General features: G+C 46.6%; 1 protein-coding gene across 1 annotated transcript in view; it reads left to right on the top strand.

Moving 5' to 3' along the window:
* PGM5 (phosphoglucomutase 5) overlaps window positions 1–15,950 on the top strand; it is a 196,160-nt gene extending 180,210 nt beyond the window's left edge. Inside the window, exon 11 of the mRNA XM_035029099.1 lies at window positions 14,453–15,950. Coding sequence (XP_034884990.1) covers window positions 14,453–14,542 — 90 coding nt within the window. The 3' untranslated portion in view covers window positions 14,543–15,950. The remainder of the gene's footprint in view (window positions 1–14,452) is intronic.
* The last annotated feature ends 3,997 nt before the right edge of the window (window positions 15,951–19,947 follow it).

Genomic DNA, 19,947 nt, shown 5'->3' with positions numbered 1-19,947 from the left:
CCCACGCCTGACTGATTCATGCATTCAACCCACAAACTATGTGGTCTCCCATTCCACTTACGCCTGAGCTGCCTTTCCCCACCTAATGAATAGTCAAGCAATGGATCAGCCCAAAGCACTGTTGAGATTGCTTACCTTTTACTCTGGCCAGCTGTTATTGCTTAACAAATCACCTCCAAACTTAACAGCACACTACAACGATTTCCGCATGCACATGGTCCCTATAGGTCAGGAATTTGGTCATGGCGGAGTGGGATGGCTTACCCCTGCTCCATGATGTCTGGGGTCTTCCATGGGAAGACTAGAAGGTTTGAGAGGGACTTAAATGGCTGGGATCTGGAATCTTCTGGAGGCCTCTTCACTTTTTGGCCATGGGAGAGTCAGACTTCTTACACATAGCGTTGCTCAAGGCAATATGGAAAAGCTGCAGAACCTTCTGTGACCCAGGCTCAGAAGTCATATACCAGCACATCTGCAACTCTATTGGTTGAGCAAGCCTGCTAGGTTTCAAGGGAAGAAGGACTAGACCCCCACCTCTTAATGGGAAGAATTTCAAAGGATTTGAACCCATGTTTTAAAACTGCTACTTTGGAATCTTATCCTTCAAATTGGCTTCAGAATGTCAGATATAATAAAGATGGCCCCACACCTAAAAGCAAAAGATGGCTCAGCAGCATAGAGTTTCCAAGGCACATTCTTTTTCTTCCTACCTTCTGATTTGGAAATTGTTTTAGTTTTAGTTTTTTGTTTTAAAGATTTTATTTATTTATTTGACAGAGACAACAGCAAGAGAAGGAACACAAGCAGGGGAAGTGGGAGAGGGAGAAGCAGGCTTCCCGCAGAGCAGGGAGCCCGATGCAGGGCTCGATCCCAGGATCCTGGGATCATGACCTGAGCCGAAGGCAGATGCTTAATGACTGAGCCACCCAGGTGCCCCTGGAAATTGTTTTTGAAATTCTTTCCCCACTTCATTTTAGGGACTAGTGTTTTTATCCATCAGAATGGGATGGATAATGTCATGGTAACCAATAATTCCGAAATCTCAGTGTCTTAAAACCACCAGGGAAAACTAAGGTTTATTTCTTACTCACATTATATATTCACCACACCTTGGTGGTGCTCTCCTCCATGTTGCTTGTCGTCTAGGGTCCAGGCATCTGGAACATTGCTGGTTATTATAATCAGAAGAGATTTGACTGAAAGCGACCACATCTCCTCCACTTCTTTTTTATTATTATTATGTTAATCACCATACATCACATCATTAGTTTTTGATGTAGTGTTCCATGATTCATTGTTTGCGTATAACACCCAGTGCTCCATGCAGAACATGCCCTCTTTAATACCCACCACCAGGCTAACCCATCCTCCCACCCTCCTCCCCTCTAGAACCCTCAGTTTGTTTTTCAGAGTCCATCGTCTCTCATGGTTCATCTCTCCCTCCAATATCCCCCCCTTCATTCTTCCCCTCCTGCTATCTTCTTTTTTTTTTTTAACATATAATGTATTATTTGTTTCAGAGGTACAGATCTGTGACTCAACAGTCTTGCACAATTCACAGTGCTCACCATAGCACATATCCTCCCCAATGTCTATCACCCAGCCACCCCATCCCTCCCACTCCCCACCACTCCAGCAACCCTCAGTTTGTTTCCTGAGATTAAGAATTCCTCATATCAGTGAGGTCATATGATACATGTCTTTCTCTGATTGATTTATTTCGCTCAGCATCACACCCTCCAGTTCCATCCACGTCATTGCAAATGGTGAGATTTCATTCCTTTTGATAGCTGCATAATATTCCATTGTGTATATATACCACATCTTCTTTATCCATTCATCTGTCGATGGATATCTTGGCTCTTTCCACAGTTTGGCTACTGTGGACATTGCTGCTATAAACATTGGGGTGCACATACCCCTTTGGATCCCTACATTTGTATCTTTGGGGTAAATACCCAGTAGTGCAATTGCTGGATCATATGGTAGCTCTATTTTCAACTTTTTGAGGAACCTCCATACTGTTTTCCAGAGTGGCTGCACCAGCTTGCATTCCCACCAACAGTGTAGGAGGGTTCCCCTTTCTCCGCATCCCCGCCAACATCCGTCGTTTCCTGACTTGTTAATTTTAGCCATTCTGACTGGTGTGAAGTGGTATCTCATTGAGGTTTTGATTTGGATTTCCCTGATGCCGAGCGATATTGAGCACTTTTTCATGTGGCTGTTGGCCATTTGGATGTCTTCTTTGCAGAGATGTCTGTTCATGTGTTCTGCCCATTTCTTGATTGATCATTTGTTCTTTGGGTGTTGAGTTTGATAAGTTCTTTATAGATTTTGGATTTATCTGATATATCATTTGCAAATATCTTCTCCCATTCTGTTGGTTCTCTTTTGGTTTTGTTGACAGTTTCTTTTGCTGGGCAAAAGCTTTTTATCTTGATGAGGTCCCAATAGTTCATTTTGCCCTTGCTTCCCTTGCCTTTGACGATGTTTCTAGGAAGAAGTTGCTGCGGCTGAGGTCAAAGAGGTTGCTGCCTGTGTTCTCCTTTAGGATGTTGATAGAATCCTGTCTCACATTGAGGTCTTTCAACCGTTTGGAGTCTATTTTTGTGTGTGGTGTAAGGAAATGGTCCAGTTTCATTCTTCTGCATGTGGCTGTCCAATTTTCCCAACACTATTTGTTGAAGAGACTGTCTTTTTTCCACTGGACATTCTTTCCTGCTTTGTCGAAGATTAGTTGACCATAGAGGTGAGGGTCCATTTCTGGGCTCTCTATTCTGTTCCATTGATCTATGTGTCTGTTTTTGTGCCAGTACCATACTGTCTTGATGATGACAGCTTTGTAATAGAGCTGGAAGTCCGGAATTGTGATGCCACCAGCTTTGCTTTTCTTTTTCAACATTCCTCTGGCTATTCAGGGTCTTTTCTGGTTCCAAACAAATTTTAGGATTATATGTTCCATTTCTTTGAAAAAAGTGGATGGTATTTTGATGGGCATTGCATTGAATGTGTAGATTGCTCTAGGTAGCATTGACATCTTCACAATATTTGTTCTTCCAATCCATGAGCATGGAAAGTTTTTCCATTTCTTTGTGTCTTCCTCAATTTCTTTCATGAGTATTTTATAGTTTTCTGAGTACATCTCCTCCACTTTTAACCCAGTGGCTGGAAATTGTTAAAAGGCCCTACCTGGCCATAGAAGGACCTGGAAGCTCAGCCTTCTGTGTCAGGGAGGAGAGGAACACCAGGTACCAGTGTGTGCTCTAATGGGTACCAAAGTGACTGACTAATGCCATTAAAGAAATGGAGGTTACAGTTGTTATCATGAATAGTTTTTCTGAGCCTAGACCTGTGAGGGCTTTGGAACCAAATATTTGTTAACTAATCTTTTTGAAGTGTACAAATGTGAACTAGCTTGGGGGTGCCTGGGTGGCTCAGTCAGTTAAGCGTCTGCCTTTGGCTCAGGTCATGATCCCAGGGTCCTGGGATCGAGCCCCATGTCGGGCTCCCTGCTCAGTGGGGAGCTTCTCCCCCTCCCTCTGCCTGCTGCTCCCCCTGCTCATTCTCTATCTCCCTCTGTCAAATAAATAAATAAAATCTTAAAAAAAATGTAAGCTAGTTTGGATGAATGTGAATCAGTATGTGAATGTGTTCAGATTCTCTTACACAAACCAAATGTAAAAGTCCAGTGAACACCACACATCTGGGGATGTGGGGAGGCCAGTGGGGGGCTCCCAGCTGGCTGGGGTTTCATGATCCTGAAGTGCACCTTGAGGAAAAACCCACGACTACCTGTATCTAGGAATCACTGGTCTTTAGGGATACCCCCCATTGTCCTGGTACAGGTTGCATATTGGGCCCTGGGTTGTTGTGTAGCCATAAAGCCCAGATGCCCTTCCAGGGTGAAGAGGATGTAAGATATGGCTTGAGCACATCTTGAAGCCCAGTTGGGACCTTTCTGGTAATATACCCATAGATCTCTTCTCCATGTGAAGACACACTCAGGAGCAAAAGCCATGCTCAGAAGCAGCCCTGTGGATGTGTGTCACCCTCACACCCACACACCTCCTACCCACCACATGACTTAGAGCAGCCAGCTTCCTGTGACAGGGCATTCACCCCATGGCAAACCCTGGAGTCAGAAATTCAAATGGCAGGCAAATAACTCACCAGTGTGCATAGGACAGCCAGGCATAAAACAGGGAATTGTTGGTTAGAACTGGCGTGCCATCTAAAGGCAGTCAATTCATATATATATATATTTATACACACACACACACACACATTATGGGCTAGCAAAAATAAGAGATGGAAGAGGAGATTGGGTGGCCGTGGACTGCCACCTTGCATACCCCAGCGTGGCCTTGTGAGTGGCATGGCCGGTGCTCTGGGGTTAGCTCCATTCAGTTCCTGGTTTGGAGGATGACAGCGATGCTTACCCACCCCTGCCCCCACTGTGTGCCATGCCTGTTCTGAGTGTTTCCTGTTCATTAGCTCATTTCATCCTCACAGCTGCCCTGTGGGTCAAGGCCCCCTATTTTGTGTACAGAGCATGAAGGCTTATGGAGGGTAGGTGCCTTACAAGCTCGCACAGCTCGCAAGGAATAGGGCCCGGCCATTGGGCTTCAGAGCCCATGCTTGTAACCAACCTCTGGACTGCTCCTTCTAGAATAAGTAGCATGACACTTTTTAAGTGTGGTTTTCACACCTGGGTACACATCAGAATCACTTGAGCTTGCCGTGGCTCTACACTCCCTGACTGGTCCCCAGATGCACCAAGAGGACATCGCCATGATGGGAGCCCAGAGTAGCATCCATGATGCTTCTCCCCTCGTACTTAGGTAACAGTCTTCTGACCAACCTTTGGGGAATTTCTTTTGAAGCTTTTAACACATCTCTCAGGCGCAAGGCTTCCTGGGATCCAAATGCAGAAAGCCAGGCTGAACCTCATTATTGTTCCATCCCTAGGAACCATGTTTTTAAGAAGTAACTTATGACCTAGACCATGGCTTTTGGAAGTGGTTGAACAGAGGGACAAAGAGGAGGTGAATGCTTTCAAGGAGAGTCCTTTGAGCAACACCAACTGGACAGTGGTCCTTTTTTTTTTTTTTTTAACCCTGCTTTCCATCATGCGGTGTATTTTTGCTAACAATTCCGGGAGTGGCAGTAGCGGGGTGGGCAACCGTACTTTCCCTCTGAATTGGCAAGTGTGTTCCACATCAAGGAAACCTTTGAAGTCTGTTGTGAATATACCCAATGAAGAGAAATGTGGAAGACACAGTAGGGATGTCTGAGGAGGGTGGGCAGAAATTGTGGCGATCTGAACCAACTAGTCATTTCCCAGCCTGTCACAGTGTCTTTGATGGCAGAAAGGAGGCTTGAAAGGGAGAGGAGAGAGAAAGAGGGGGAGAGAAAGAGTGGCCAGGGGGCAGTTCTCTGAAATGTAAGTGGTCACATTTGCAGGTCGGTCTGTGTTTGCAGCACAGGATGAGGACGGGGCGCCAAGACTCTGCCTGATGCCTGTCATCGGTGCCAATAGATGCTGGCCAGTGGTTTGGCTCTGCCCCTTTAACCATCTCTGAAGATACTTCTGAGTCTGGAGCCAAATGGAGCTCACATGTGAACAAATAGGAAAATCAGCTTTGTGACTCCTCTGTTGTATTTTGGATTTGCAGTCTAGGGGCTGCCTTTCACCTCTTAAAGTCCACAGTCGCAGGAGTGGGGAGGGTGGTGGGGAAGGGGGCCGGGTCTGCCTGGTCAGTGTGGTTTCTAGTAGACTTGTCACTGTCATCCCAAAGGGCTCGTGTAATTTCCACTTTGATTGAACTTCTTTGGGAGTGTTTCATTAGCTGATATCTTGGGATGGCTCTCTGCCCCTCAGAGGAGAGCTTTTGTGGAGGCCGGGCTTCTGATGGTGACAAGATCGATGGTTCCCTCAGTGTCGGGCTCAAAATTCAGACCTACATGGTCATTTTTCACAGTCTCCATTTTGGCTAATTTTAGTTCTATTGTAGATCAAGACAGGTAGATGTGTTGCATGAAAAAGGAATTAAAGTCAGGGCCATGGTTGTACGGATTGTAATAAAGAGCAGAATGTTGCAGTGTTTAGCATTTCCACTTAATTTTTATTTATTTTTTTTAAATTTATTTTTATTTGTTTAAATTCAATTTAACATACAGTGTATCATTTGTTTCGGGGGTAGAGGTCAGTGATTCATCAGTTGCATACAACACCCAGGGCTCATCACTTCAAGTGCCCTCCTTAATGCCCATCACCCTTAATTTTTATCAGCAGAAACATTTGATTTTGTTTTCAGTAATAATTCCTGTTCTAGATGTTTCCCAAATGGGTTTAAAATAGCAGTCATTCTTCTTATCTAAAATCGGAGTTATTGTAGCCAGAGTGGCATCTAGCCTCTAGGGCACCCTTGTGCAAACTGTAAAAAGCGTCCAGGATGATGAGGCTGGTGGGTGGCATCTTAGTGGGAAGACAAAGGCACCCCTTCCTCTGGGAAGATACCGCCCCTCGCCATCTTCGAGATGGGCTTGGGATGGGTTTCCACCCCCACTTACCCCTATGGGCAGGAGCCCTTCTAAAGTGGGCTTGGGGATCACAGATCCCTGTCCTCGACTCTCTCTGTCACACTGTGTGAGTGTTCAGGATTTAAAAGGCACTATCATCAGAAAGTGTCTCCAATGCTCCGATGTATTGGAAACAAAGTCAGAGGATGACTCCAAGTTTATAATCCTAACAGGTACGAATTGCTCTACAACTCCTGGGATGCAAGAAATGTCACACTGCTCTGTTGTACAGATCAGACGGTCTCTAACTTGGTCACCCCAGCCTGAGTTGTCAGGAAGCTCAGCAGTGGCCATTTGGGGCTCCGTCCCTTTTCCGCAACATCGAAGACCGTGCAGAAGGGACAGAGGCCTGGAGAGGGTGCTCGCCATCCTGGGGAGAATGCGGGTTTCCTCAGCTGCTCTGTGACACCATGTCTGTGTGTTGTCCCCGCCATCTGTCTGAGGCATTGCTCTGGGCAGGGGCATGGGCTCTTTAACCCCGTGGTCCTTGCCACTGCCCACAGGCCTCCCTCCCTCCTCGGCATTGCTGATCCAAGGGGGCTCAGGTTTCCCACCATTTCCCGAACACAGAGTCCTTTTCCTCTCCTGTATTCCTGGGTTTGACAGCTTTCCTTTGCTTTCAGCTCTGGATGATGAAGCCTTCACCCCAGCCCTTGATCCACGTTAATACCTAGTGTTAATTAGAATCCCCCAAGAACCTAGTAACCCTTCCCAAGTGGAGAGGGGTTCCTGGTCTAAGAGACACGAAGCCTGGCCTCTCCCTTAGGTTGAGGAGCAGGCAGGTGGGGGAATTGATGGACAGTTTCATCTCTTCCTGCTGGATCTTCCTGATGAAGGGGTACAAACACAGGGTAGTTTCTCAGTAACCACACACTGCGTTAAACACTGGACAACTCACCTGATTACCTAATTTCCCAAACCCGCCATTTTCTTTAGCAACTCTTATGGGCAAGACACATATTGTAGGGAAACCAACATACGTAAGAAAACTCTGCCTTCCAGTAGCTTAGAGTTTAGTGGGAAGTGTGTAGAGGAAGAGAGAGCGGGGTAAAAACAACTCTACAAATTCCTCTAAGTGAAGATAAGAAGGAATCAGCCCAGAAGCAAGGGAGTGTCTGGAGAATGGAGGGAGCCTAGCTGGGTGGGGTGGGGTTGTCAGAAGATCTCAACCTGACAGATCGACCGTGTGGAAGTGGAGACGAGAGGCGGGTGGGCTGCCTCAATCTGGAAGGGGGGTGTCACAGTTTCAGGGGTGCAGCGGCGTGAGACAAGGGGCAGGCAGCGGACTGAGGAGGGCTCGTGGCAAGGAAGGGCAGCGTCATTTCCTGTGGCTGCTGTAACAGTCCCCCCAGACTGGGGGGTTCCAAACAATAGAAATGGATCTCTCCTGACGATGGACTCTGAAAAACAAACTGAGGGTTCTGGAGGGGAGGGGGGTGGGAGGATGGGTTAGCCTGGTGGTGGGTATTGAGGAGGGCACGTTCTGCATGGAGCACTGGGTGTTGTGCACAAACAATGAATCATGGAACACTTCATCTAAAACTAATGATGTAGGGGCGCCTGGATGGCTCAGTTGGTTAAGCGACTGCCTTCGGCTCAGGTCATGATCCTGGAGTCCCGGGATCGAGTCCCGCATCGGGCTCCCTCTGACCCTCCTCCCTCTCATGCTCTCTGTCTTTCATTCTCTCTCTCTCTCAAATAAATAAAATCTTAAAATAAATAAATAAAACTAATGATGTAATGTATGGGGATTAACATAAGAATAAAAAAAAATTATTGCAAAAAAAAAAAAAAAAGAAATGGATCTCTCCTGGCTCAGGGGGTACCATTCTGAAATCGTGGGGTCTGCAGGCTGGCAACCCCTCTGGAGGCTCTGGGACAGAACGCTTCTTGCCTCTTCCTCCTTCCGGCAGCTGCTGACGCCGTCGGACGTGGGGCTGCGTCACTTCCTCTTCCGGCCCCGCCTCCACTCGGCTCCTCTGTGCGTGTGTGTACGGGATCTCCCTCTGACTGTCTCTCGTGAGGACAGCCGTGATTGCATTTAGGGCCCAGCTGGATAATCCCGGAAAATCTCATCTCGAGGTCTTTAACTTGATCACATCTGCAAAGAAGGTCACATTTATAGACTCCAGGGACTTGGGCCTGACATATTGGGGGCTATTATTCTGCCCACCAGAGGGAGTGAGACCCAGCCGTCAAGGGCCTGACAGCCCTGCCGAGAGGGGCTGAGGTAGCCTTGGAGGGAGCATCCGGGACTCGGGAGGGAGCATCCGGGACTCGGGAGGGATCATCCGGGACTTTTACGTGAGGGCGTCGTGAATGAGTCTGGTCCGAAAAGCTCGGCGTAGTGAGGCCGAGAACAGGTAGGGGATGCGGGCGACTGTGTTGAGGGAGCAATGGGACGAGGAGCAGTGAGTGGATGGGGAGCCACGGTGGAAATATGAGCGATGGGTTTGAACGTGAGGGGAGAGAGAGAGACTCACCAAAGAGCACTTCCGGCCCAGCTGTTGGAGACATTAGGGGGATGCCCTGGTGCGGCCCTGAGCTGAGTTGGTGAGGAAATTAATTTGGGTTCGCAAGAAGTTCTGTTTTTATAAGGAAAGAAGCTTTTTCTCACTGGTGGTAAAAAGCTGGATTTGGGTGAGTTCACTGGATTAATGTAACTTTGTCTTAATTCGTTTTAAAATTTTGATTCGTTTTAGGACTCTCCGAGACCAAGGTTAGCTCAAGAAATCCAAGGTCCAGGAGACCAGACCCCGAGCAGAGTTACAGGCTCAGCCCCCTAGGCAGGAGGGAATGGACCTTTACTTGGGAGATTATTGGGATTCACACCATTCTTTTCTCTCTACCAACTCTTCATTATTTCCCTCTGCCCTCTGGTTTCTTTCTGCTTTCTTGCAACTTTCCGTCGTCTTTCTCAGAGTCCCTGTTTTCTTACAACCCCTGGATTACCATGGCGCCTTATACCCTCATGGCTAATCGATTATAACCTCGTGGTTAATTTAGCTCCCACTGCTAACTGGCTCATTGTTTCATTACCTATCAGTTTAACCGCTGAGGGAAAGAATCTGATCAGCTGGCTCAAGTTTTGTCCCTGGCCGTCTGGCAGTTGCTGGCCAGCCTCTGATGGCTGCCTAAAGGTCAGGGGCCCGCTCCTGGTCCAGTCAGCTGTGGCCAGGGGGTAGAATTGTGTGATGCAAGCAAGAAAACTGAGCCTGGGGCTGGAGCGAAGAAGCTAGACAGGTACAGGAATCAGCACGCCTTAGAGCAGTGGTTTGCAAAGTGTGGTCGCTGGATCCCCAACATCAGCACCACCTGCACCTTGTTAGAAACGCACGTTCTTGGGCCCTACCTCAGACCTCTTGGATCAGGAGCTCAGGGAGGGGATCAGCAGTCTGCGCTTCGACAGACCCTCCCGGTGATTCTGATGCGTGCTGAAGTTCGAAAACCACTGCCTTAAACGAAGCAAACAGCATATAGACTAAAACCAAATGTTGGGATGAAATCATGAGAGGAGGTCAGGCCGCTCAGTGGGGGTGTTGATGCAAGCTACCCTTAAGAATGAGGAGAAAGTGGCATTTGTTATAAATTCCTATTTTATTGGCACTAGAAGGTCTGTGTCTTCTGCTGGTGAGTGATCTGCCTTCTCCTGGGTGGTATTATCTGCCCCAAATGAGGAGCTAAGATGAGTACTATTATCCCGCACCCTTCTCCCCGCACCCACACTTCCCTGACCATCCGAATGCTCCCTCCTCCTCAAGGCCAGCCCAGCGCTGGGTTCCCTCCACAAATTCTGACAAATCTGGCTTAATAAATGATGGTGTTTCCAGTTAGGTTTTGTTTTTCTCCAAAAAATCCGTTAACTACTTACTTTGAGTCTTGGGATATTCAGATCATTTACACCTCTCCTGTCCATTGCTGGTCGGGGGGAGGTCATTTGGTTAGGGTTTGTTTTTATGGCCCTAATTTGCATGCACATGGATCAGAACCACCACCACAGCAACATAAAGTAAGAGGAGATGGGAGGAAGAGTGAAAGGAAAAACCCTCTCTGTGCTTCCAGGGAACACGAATAGGTTAAAACCTAATACAGGACCGGGCTTAGGGTGAGGTTAGCTAGATGCAAAATTTGAAGAGGCACTGAAACATGTCAGCAATCAAATGAAGTATTGCAGTGCAGTATTTTTAAAAATCAAAATCGATGCAGTTAAAACCTGTAATAAACAAAGCATCCAAATTTTAAGTCGAGACAGGCTCCTAATCCCTCTTTAGCCTGGTTGGCTTATTACCCGGAGATGGCAACAAATATCCTCCCAACTGTCCAAGATGGAGGAAGGACATTGGAGCCCGAGTGAGAGTGCTGTTGGATGGATACGCTGCCAACTCAGTTTGCCCCAAGAGGGGCACTCACCATTCCTTACTCTTGAGCAGAGAAAAGCTATGTCAAGTACTTCCTAGAAAGAAGATGCTACATTCCTAATTCATTCAAGTCTCAGTTTATTCTCTTTATTCACAAAGAGTGGTCTCGGAACGTCTAATACATTCATCTAACCAGCAATGCTCTCCTGTTCTTGGTCAGTGTAGATGGCTGGTCAGTCCTGTCTGACCCCTCCTCTGAGGTGGGACTTGCCTGGTGCAGTAGGTGACGGTCCCACTGTTCCCTCATCTCTCCTCCTTCACCCTTTTATCCACTCTGTTCCCCTCTCATTCCTTGTATTCTGGATTGTGGGATGGAAAGAGCAGTAGAGGAGGTGGTACTCTGTTCTTAGCTCAGCCACCAAACAGACATGGGCCTCTGGGCCCCTGGGCCCCTCATGGCTCCTGTCTGTGCTTCAGTTTCCTCGTCTGTAACAAGAGAATCTCAAAACTAGATCACCCCGTGTTCCTCTCTGCTTCTCAAGCTCTGTGCTTCCAGTTCTACCTCAGATATTTCACAGCCACAAGCTTCTGTTAACTCCTCGTCTCACTCCCGATTCTGAGGGCCTTTCCACTTGTCTCAGGATAATTCATCTCCCCTTGCTCCTTTCCATGATGGATGATGGATGATAGGAGAGAAGAGTCTGGGATTCCCATGTATCAAAGCTGTGATTTCTGGAGACAAACAGGACCGCAAAAATCCTGACACTGTTTTGCATTGTCATTATCTCTCTTGAATAGATTCCCATTCGTATTTCATCAGTAATGTTCACCTTTAATTTCTTTATAGTGAGCGGGAACTAAAAGACACTTGGGAAGCAATCTGAAGAAAGAATTTTCTAGACTTTTTTTTTTATTCCTCTCCAGTGTTTCACTGTATCTCACTCATATTAATTTCACAGGAGTAGCTAAGTGCCATTACCTAATTCTTTCCAGAACATTCAACTTAATTTTCATAGAAAGAACCCTTCCTGTGTATACTCATATCTCACTGGTTTACATGTAGTTTAAGTGCATATTCTGCAGAACTAGTGTAACTGGTGTTAACGTATTTAGGAACAAATTTAGCTGACTACTGATAAGCACATAACTCAGCTGCTGGAGGCAGAAGTAGGTGAGCATATTAGAAAGTGATGGACTGGTTCACAGACAGCTCCTGCGCTGTGGACATCAATCGGGATGTTTCACAGAAGAAATGGAAAGCAGAGCTTTATCATCCGAGTTCGGTGGAAATCCATTACAAGAACTTGGGCAGGGTTTACGGTATTGGTTAAAACTGTGCTTCCCTACCCTCTTGCCAATAGCTACCGTCACTTAAAGATGTAGAGTTGAAAGTCTTTGATGTTGAAATTCACAATGACATGAAACAAAACATGTCTTAATTTTTCAGTTCTTAAGTTTAAATTCGATTTCACTGCATTTTCTTAAATAGATGGGATAAAGTTTATCTTTATTTGCCCTCAAGGACCTCAGTTAAAGTGATTGATTTTTCACTTCATTCTTGTTCTCTGTCCTTATTTAATCTCCTTTATAGGTGTTAATGAAGAGTTATGTAGCCCAAAAAACCTGGGGGTGTGAGGAGAGGGAAGAGAAGACAGAAAAGGGAACGAAAGTTAATAATCTGATTTCCATACAAAATGGGTGCTTGGCTCCTCAAGGATCTAGATGCCCCTATATGGGCATCACTTGGAATATGGCCTTGCAAAATGTGCTAGTAAGAAATTTTTCTGGGCACCAGGAGGGTTATTAAAAGAACATAAAGCTTCCTATTTCTGTATATCATGTTCATGGATACGGAAGCGGAGGGAAGTGCACTTGGCTTGTGCACTTGTGATGAAATGGCTCAAGACTCTCATCTCCCTTCTAGCTTCCAAGATTATATTTGAGCTTCTCTGTCTGGTCATCTTCACAGAGTAAGATGATTTCACCCATTTAGCCATAAGTGTGTTAAATCTTGGACTTACCTCTAGAACAATCTTTCCAAAGCACAGCTCTGATAGTGTCACCCCTTAACTCAGACAACTCCAGCATGTCCCCTTGCCTAATGAATTAAATCCTCACACCTTGCCCTGGCATTTCCATCCCTCCAAACAAGGCTTGCTCACTTGTTACTCAGGACTGCCGTATGTCTACACTCCATTCAGGACACACGGGCCTGCTTGTGCTTGTCCTCGGACCCTGGGCCTCGGCTTGTGCTCTTGTTGTCTGCTTAGAATGCGTGCATTCCCTTCATCCCTGTACCTGTTAGGCTTAGGGGAGGGTTGCAAGTAGCAGAATCCCCCTCTCCCATCTCAAAAATGACAGGTTTTATTTTCCTCAACATGGTATCTTGGTTTCTTCCCTTTTGCTAGTATTTCCCAAACTTCTCTTCCATCAGTATCCCTGTATTAGTATTTGTCCTTTAAATGGACTTACATTGTTTTCACTTGAATCTGTTTATTTATTATAGAAAGTTTGCATCTATGTGAAAAAAAAAAAAACCCAGTATCCCTTTATAAATAAAATTGAATTCACAAAAGTGAATTCAATAAGATATACAGTGATATTACCTACCATCTAGGTAATGCTTGCCTGAGGCATGCTCTGTTTGGGTTCATGTATTAAAGATTGGCAGCCAACAGAGTTTCTCCTTGATGAAATTAAGAGGATGGAAGAAGAATGGAAAACAGGGTGACTTTCTCACTGTTTTGTAGGTAATGCCATGTCCACGAACCATCTAGAATAATCTCCCGTATCATCTGTGTGTATGTTTTCCACACTTTGGAAAACAGTGCCTCTCCTCTGTGAAATGATTAGCAGCTAGAGGGCAAGAAGTGATTCTCCTCTCCATGTCCTTTGCCTTTCTGAGAATCTACTCCTTAGGCTTCTAAACCCCCTCCTTCTGAGAGACACGGAGGCACCTAATGAACCACAGTGTTATTTGATGGGAAGAAAGGAGTAGATATTTCTGCAGCACTAGCCAATGGATTGGTCTGTCTTCTGTGAAACATCAAGATAGTAGGTTCTGCAGGCCTCTGGTCTTAGGCTGCAGAATGAGTGTGTTCCCTCAAACATGTGTGTACGTGTCTGGGCAGGGTGTACATGCTGTGGGGAGAGAGTGGGAGAGGAAGACTGTGGCGTTTTCTGAACTTCCTTAATTCACAAAGCTCTGAAATGCCCCAGTGCTCTGAGAGTTGAGTTGGTGGGTTCCTGTCTGAGATCGGTGTTTTTGGGGAGCTGGACAAAACTCTGGAGACCATCTCCTCCCCTAGCCACCCCCCACCGCACCCTACCCACTCTACTCTCCTTCTGTGGATGAGGAACCAGGGTTTAGGGAACAGGTATCCAGCCAGCAGGAGCTCTGTCTTTAAGCTGCAAATTGGAATTGAATCCAGATGCTTGTGACAGAAACCAATCACAGTGGCCCTCCTGTGACTGACGTGAGTTGTTCACAGACTTTTCCCCTCCTTTTCCAGGCTGTGCTGAGTCCTCTTATAGCCATCGCGCTGAAAATATCCCAGATTCATGAGAGAACCGGCCGGAGGGGCCCCACGGTCATCACCTGAATGGAGGAAAGATCAGTCACCAGGGCCAAAAGAGAGCGCTTGGCAGGAGACACTTCACCCACGCCTTCTTGCTACCTGTTTGTGCCTTTTATGACTTTGAAATACACACACACACACACACACACGATAATTTGCTGGTGGGTGGGGGAGGGGTGGGTGGGAAGAGAAAAAAAATCTGTTTTGTTTGGATTTGGGTCCGTTCCTCCAAATGCAACAGGGTCTTCAGTTGTCTGTTAAAGCTGCACTATCATTTGGTATCTATATTTTATCACACAAAGGACCCTCACCTTTTGAGAAAGAGTAAGTGGGCCGGGAAGGTGTCCATCATGGTGTTAGGTGAGGAAAGGTTCTAAACTCACGCACAGAGCGCAGTGCCAGAATTAGGCTCCCGCCATGCCACAGGTGCCGCTGGGCAGACCTAGGAAGACTCTCCTTGGCGTGGTGGAGGACTTAGCTTTTCATCCTGAGTCAGGTCTCCCAGGGGGAACATTGTGGGACTCCTCATGGCCTCTGGCCACCAGATGGCCCACTCCCCCTCCCTCCCATCCCCTGCCGAGTCCTGGTGCCACCTTCTCTGACATCGGAAGCATTCTACAGATCACCATGGCACACTTTCAAGGAAACACATCCAAGGGTGTTTACCTCTCTTGTTTTGTAAATAATACTATTCTAGCTCTTCAGCGGGCTGCATTCCTACAAATTCAGCCGTTCATTGTGCAGGTAGAAAGCCGTTTCTTGGCAAGACTCTGCAGATGAATGCCTAACATTTCACCGGCCCTCCCTTGACAACATCCCGTAGGGTCATACAGGGGTTTATATTCATTCCTCCTGGGAAGACAAAATACCACCATGTCTGCCATCTCTCTTTCCGCTCCCTTATCTCCCAGTAAGGGCCTGTTTTAAGAGGCCCTTACTGGGCCTGAGACACAGTTCAGATCTTACGGTGGCTCTACAAGGAGACCATGAAATGCTAGCAAAGTGGAGAACAGAGTGCTTGCTGGAAGAAGACCTTATTGGTGGTCGTTAAGGACCTGGTGAGATAGGGGTGGGGGAGGGCGGCACCCATGCCGGAAACCGGAAGTTCACAGCTGGCTCGCTTTGCCCAGGAGAAGGATACTGCAGCTCTAGCAGCCTCTGCCTGCACCCAGCCGGGACACTCGGTGCGTGGGACCTGTTTGCGTGTGTTTTGCTTCCTTGGGAACGACCCTCTCACTCACCCTGTCGTTAGCACAGATGACGTGGTGCACTTTGACTGTGAAGCAAGGGGCTTTTGCTGTAGTCAAGATGAGCGCAAGCAGGGAGACGTTCCTGGGAAGGGATTTGTGGCCACTTTCTATCTCTGCTTCTGTCAGAAACTTGCTCCGACATGTAGTAGCCAATAAAAAAGAAATTCCTGATTGCAACCTGACGCATGGATTGTGGATTTTTGCGTGTCTGTCTTGCCATGGGTGGTCACATTTTGATAAGTCTGTCTTTCAGAACACTGGCAAGGGCTGGCTTTCGTTGTTAGGACCTGGGAATTTATTACGTAAGTGGGACCAGAAAAGGCAGATGGCTCAAAACTGCCTTTGGGAGTCAGCAGAGACGAAATTGGCAACTGGTCTTTCATCGTAAGTATCTTCGTTTCATAATCACAGAGGGTGGCTTCGAGCAGAGATTCTAAAGTCATGGAATTTATCAGCCATGAATGTCATTTGCCTTAAAGCTTTACCTGGGGTCCATGGTGGCCATCCATTTACTACTCGGCTCTGTGTGCATCCACGCAGTTGGATGCGTTATAAAGCTTAGCTCCAGGTCAGAAAATAGGTATTTTTTTCTCAAGTTGCTGAATTTTGAATCATCTCTAGCTTCAAAGTTCAAATGTAAGGTAATCTTCATTTTAAAAATCTATTTTTTTTATTTCCAGCGTGTGCACCCAGCTGCCCAAGTATTCATTCATTCACTCATTCATTCAACAAATGGGCTGAACAACTACTCTCTGCAGAGTCCTGTTTGTGGTGCAGCGAGGAGATACACAAAACAGGATTCCTGCTTCTAGGAGTCTATAATGTGGACACGGGGGGCTAGGACATACATACGTGAAGAAGTGAGAGGACATGAATGTTCTACTAGAGGCACCAGCAATGTGCTATGGGAACACGCGGAGGGATTAGCTCTGAGATGGCAGGACACCAAGCACTTTATGGGTTTCCCGAAGAGTGGAGTTTCCTGAGACTTGTAATCATATATATGATTTCACGAGGGGTCCATGTAGCCAGAGCAAAGATGGAGTTGAGAGGTAGGATGGCTAGAGAGGATGCTTGCGTTGGGTCTCGGGAGAGAATGGCGCAGATGAGCGAGAGTGCAGGAAGCACAGAGGTAGAAAGAGCAGGTGGAGCACATGTTTGGGCCCAGCTATGGAAAGAAGCAGCTGCACGGCCACCGATTTTTACAGAGCTTTTTCTTAGGTTGCCCAAGGGAAGATCCTGTGGTGGCTCTGGGACACAGCCTTTCTCTCTGGAACCTGCTCAAATTCACGTTGCCAAGGTATTATTTCTTCTTTACGTAAAATCCAAGCTTCTCTTGCTGAGCTATGCCTGCAAGTCCTCTTGTCTTCTCCTCGGGAGAGGTGGAAGGCAGGAAGTCACTTTTCTGCATGTAATGGTCTTTATGTCTTGAAGCTCCAGCCACCAGTCTTTCTTAAGAGTAAATGACTGGAGAGGTCCGAGACTTTTGTGGGGACCACAGGAGACAATCCTAGAGGAGAGGGTGGATGGAGTGTGGCAACTGTCAGGCCACTCTTGTGATGGGCTAATACCGAGGGGTTCACTCGCGACACCATGTGCCCCCAGGACAATGACAAGCAACAGTGTCTACAATGCAGCGGTTCCCAACCAGAGCAGTGTTTGGAAATGTGTGTATACGTGCCAGGGAGGCATTTGAGGGGACGGGACCCCGGATTCTAAATACCCTACCAGGGGTCCGCCAGTCCCCTAGAACAAAAAATTGTTTTGCCTCATTCATGATTCTTGGGTTCATTAGCTGACCTTGAACATGGCAGGCAGCCATCATTAAAATGAGATGTTTATCCAGTATTCCTGATCCAAGGTGCAGCCTCTATCCACAGGATTCACGAACAAATAGTTTTTTATGGCATCTCAGGCTGAAGGGCTTGGACATGACCTGAAGGCTTTCTACACAGGAAGCCTCAGATCGATGACCAGTCCCACGGTGGCACAGTGGGCTGACGCTTGGCTGTGCTGAGCCAGTGTGCTCTGCAGATAATGTAGACATCCCCCGGGGAAGATGGTGTGCCGACTTCTGATTGGCCAGCTGTGGGTCAGTGTAAGGCATGGGATTTACTTTGGCAGTGATGGCCATCAGCCGTGGCAGGTGTGGGGAATTTGAAAAGCACCTGTGGGAGAGGGGAGTGCCCAACAGGTGACTCCATTTTATTGCTTGATCATGCATCGGGTAGTCTTGAAACACGTGGACACTGCCATCCCAGACACCTGCCTTGACAAGATTTCCCTCCCTGAGTGGAGAAGGGCTTGAGAAATCGTGCACCTTTCGAAATGATGTAACTGCCGGTAAATCAGTGTTTGGCCTTTCAACAGTTACAGACAGCAAGAGATGATCAGAGGTAGCAGAGCTTAGCGGATGCCTGTCCCACTCCCACCAGCTGGAGCCCTTATTGGTGGAAATGGCTCATGCAGTTGGCAGCCCACTTGGTATGTGAATCAGCCTAACCTGTCATGGAAAATTATAGAATATGATGAAGCTATGCATTATAAATCCACGTCTTTATCATTTTTTCATACTTTTAGCACCTAATAGGTGCCCTGCAATATGGGCGAGCTGGGGAGATACCTCACCGAAGACTCTGTGTTTAAGTAGAATCTTGAGGAATGGGTAGAACGGCCAGTAAAAGTACTTGTGAGTTTTGGAGTGGAGAGGTCAAAAATACACACGCTACATCTCGGATATGCAAAAGATGCAGCATAATGTATTCTATAACTGACCTTGTCATGCTCACCTTCTGGGGGATGGAGGGAGTACTTAGAGCCGCCACTCAGAAGAAGGTTATAAGATGAAAATAGTGGAGGAGCTGTCACCTCTGAGAATTTCCCATCATCGTTGACAGGTGAGCCTACCATTCCCGTGTGAGAGAAGGGAATGAGCAAAGAACTGTAGTGAATATTTGCCTCTTCTTCACTCTCTTACAATGTCTGTGCCCTCCTTGCCATTCAGGGAATCGTGGTTCTCCATCCATCACCTCTAATTGTACCATAAACTTAAGGAGGAAGACGGGATACAACTTACTCCTTGAGTAAGTACCTAGGGGTGGCCAGTGAATTCTTATTAAGCTCAACAGAACACTTTTGTTGTGACTTGCCCAGCGGGTTTTAATTGCTGGGCCTCTCAAAGATAGGATTTGTTTGGAGTGACACCCGTGTCCTTGATGCTGGCTTCAGAGTACATCCATTTTCAAAAAAGCAATAAATGTCTATTAGTAGTACTTCTTTTCAGAAAGCAGCTGGCTTATCTTCTGAATCAATAGTTGGTGTTCAGTGATGTTTGGGTTTTCAAAAAGAATGAACTCATCTGGATGGTTTGTTAGTTCTGCATGGAGAATCAAACTTTGACTTATGTTCCCCTATTGATTTTTTTTTTCTGATGCAAAACAGAGATGAAAGAGAGGGAAGTTTGAGTACAAAATTTACTGCAGTAAAGAGATCAAAACAATTTTCTTATGTAAACCAAAAATAACATGTTTCATATGACTACCAGAAGTTGGAAAAATCCATTTATGACCAATGCAAACTCTGGATGAAAGCCCAGTGACAGAGTTGGTTCAGGCCCCTGGATGTGTTCAGACCCCAGAGAAAATTTCAGGGTAACAGTCTCAGTAGAGGGATAGAAAGAGATGACAAGAGAGAAATAATAAATTGCATTGCTAAGAAATGGTCACCTTCCCATTGGACAGCCATGAGTGACCTTCATATCCAGTTATGCCCTTGAGGTCAAGGATTCAAATCCCAGATGCCCAAATGCATGTTTCATGTAAAAGGACCAGGATTTCCTTTCATGTGGCTTCCTGCGTATTTGTCAGGACATGCTTCATCTGTGCACTCGGCAAAAATGGGAAGAGGAGGCCATGGAGGCCCCATTCCATCTTGACAGCCCTTGAAAGCTCTTCATCCTTACCACCACTATTCAAACCCCCCTGTGCCCATTCACAGGGGGCTGCCTGTCACCAGTAGGAGCCACTATTCATCATCAATGGAATGATCAGAGAGAAGGAAACTGCACAAAGAGGTGGGGGCCAAGCTCCTAGGCAGAAAACATGGAGGGCGTATTTACATGTTAAAAGAGAACCTTATTATATGTCAACTATAGTGAAAAAATTTTAAGTCTTTTTTAAG

This window comes from Mirounga leonina, unplaced genomic scaffold, assembly GCF_011800145.1.
Source record: "Mirounga leonina isolate KUSES-001 unplaced genomic scaffold, KU_Mleo_1.0 Mir_224, whole genome shotgun sequence".
Taxonomy (NCBI): domain Eukaryota; kingdom Metazoa; phylum Chordata; class Mammalia; order Carnivora; family Phocidae; genus Mirounga; species Mirounga leonina.
This window is presented reverse-complemented; position numbering and strand designations above follow the sequence as displayed.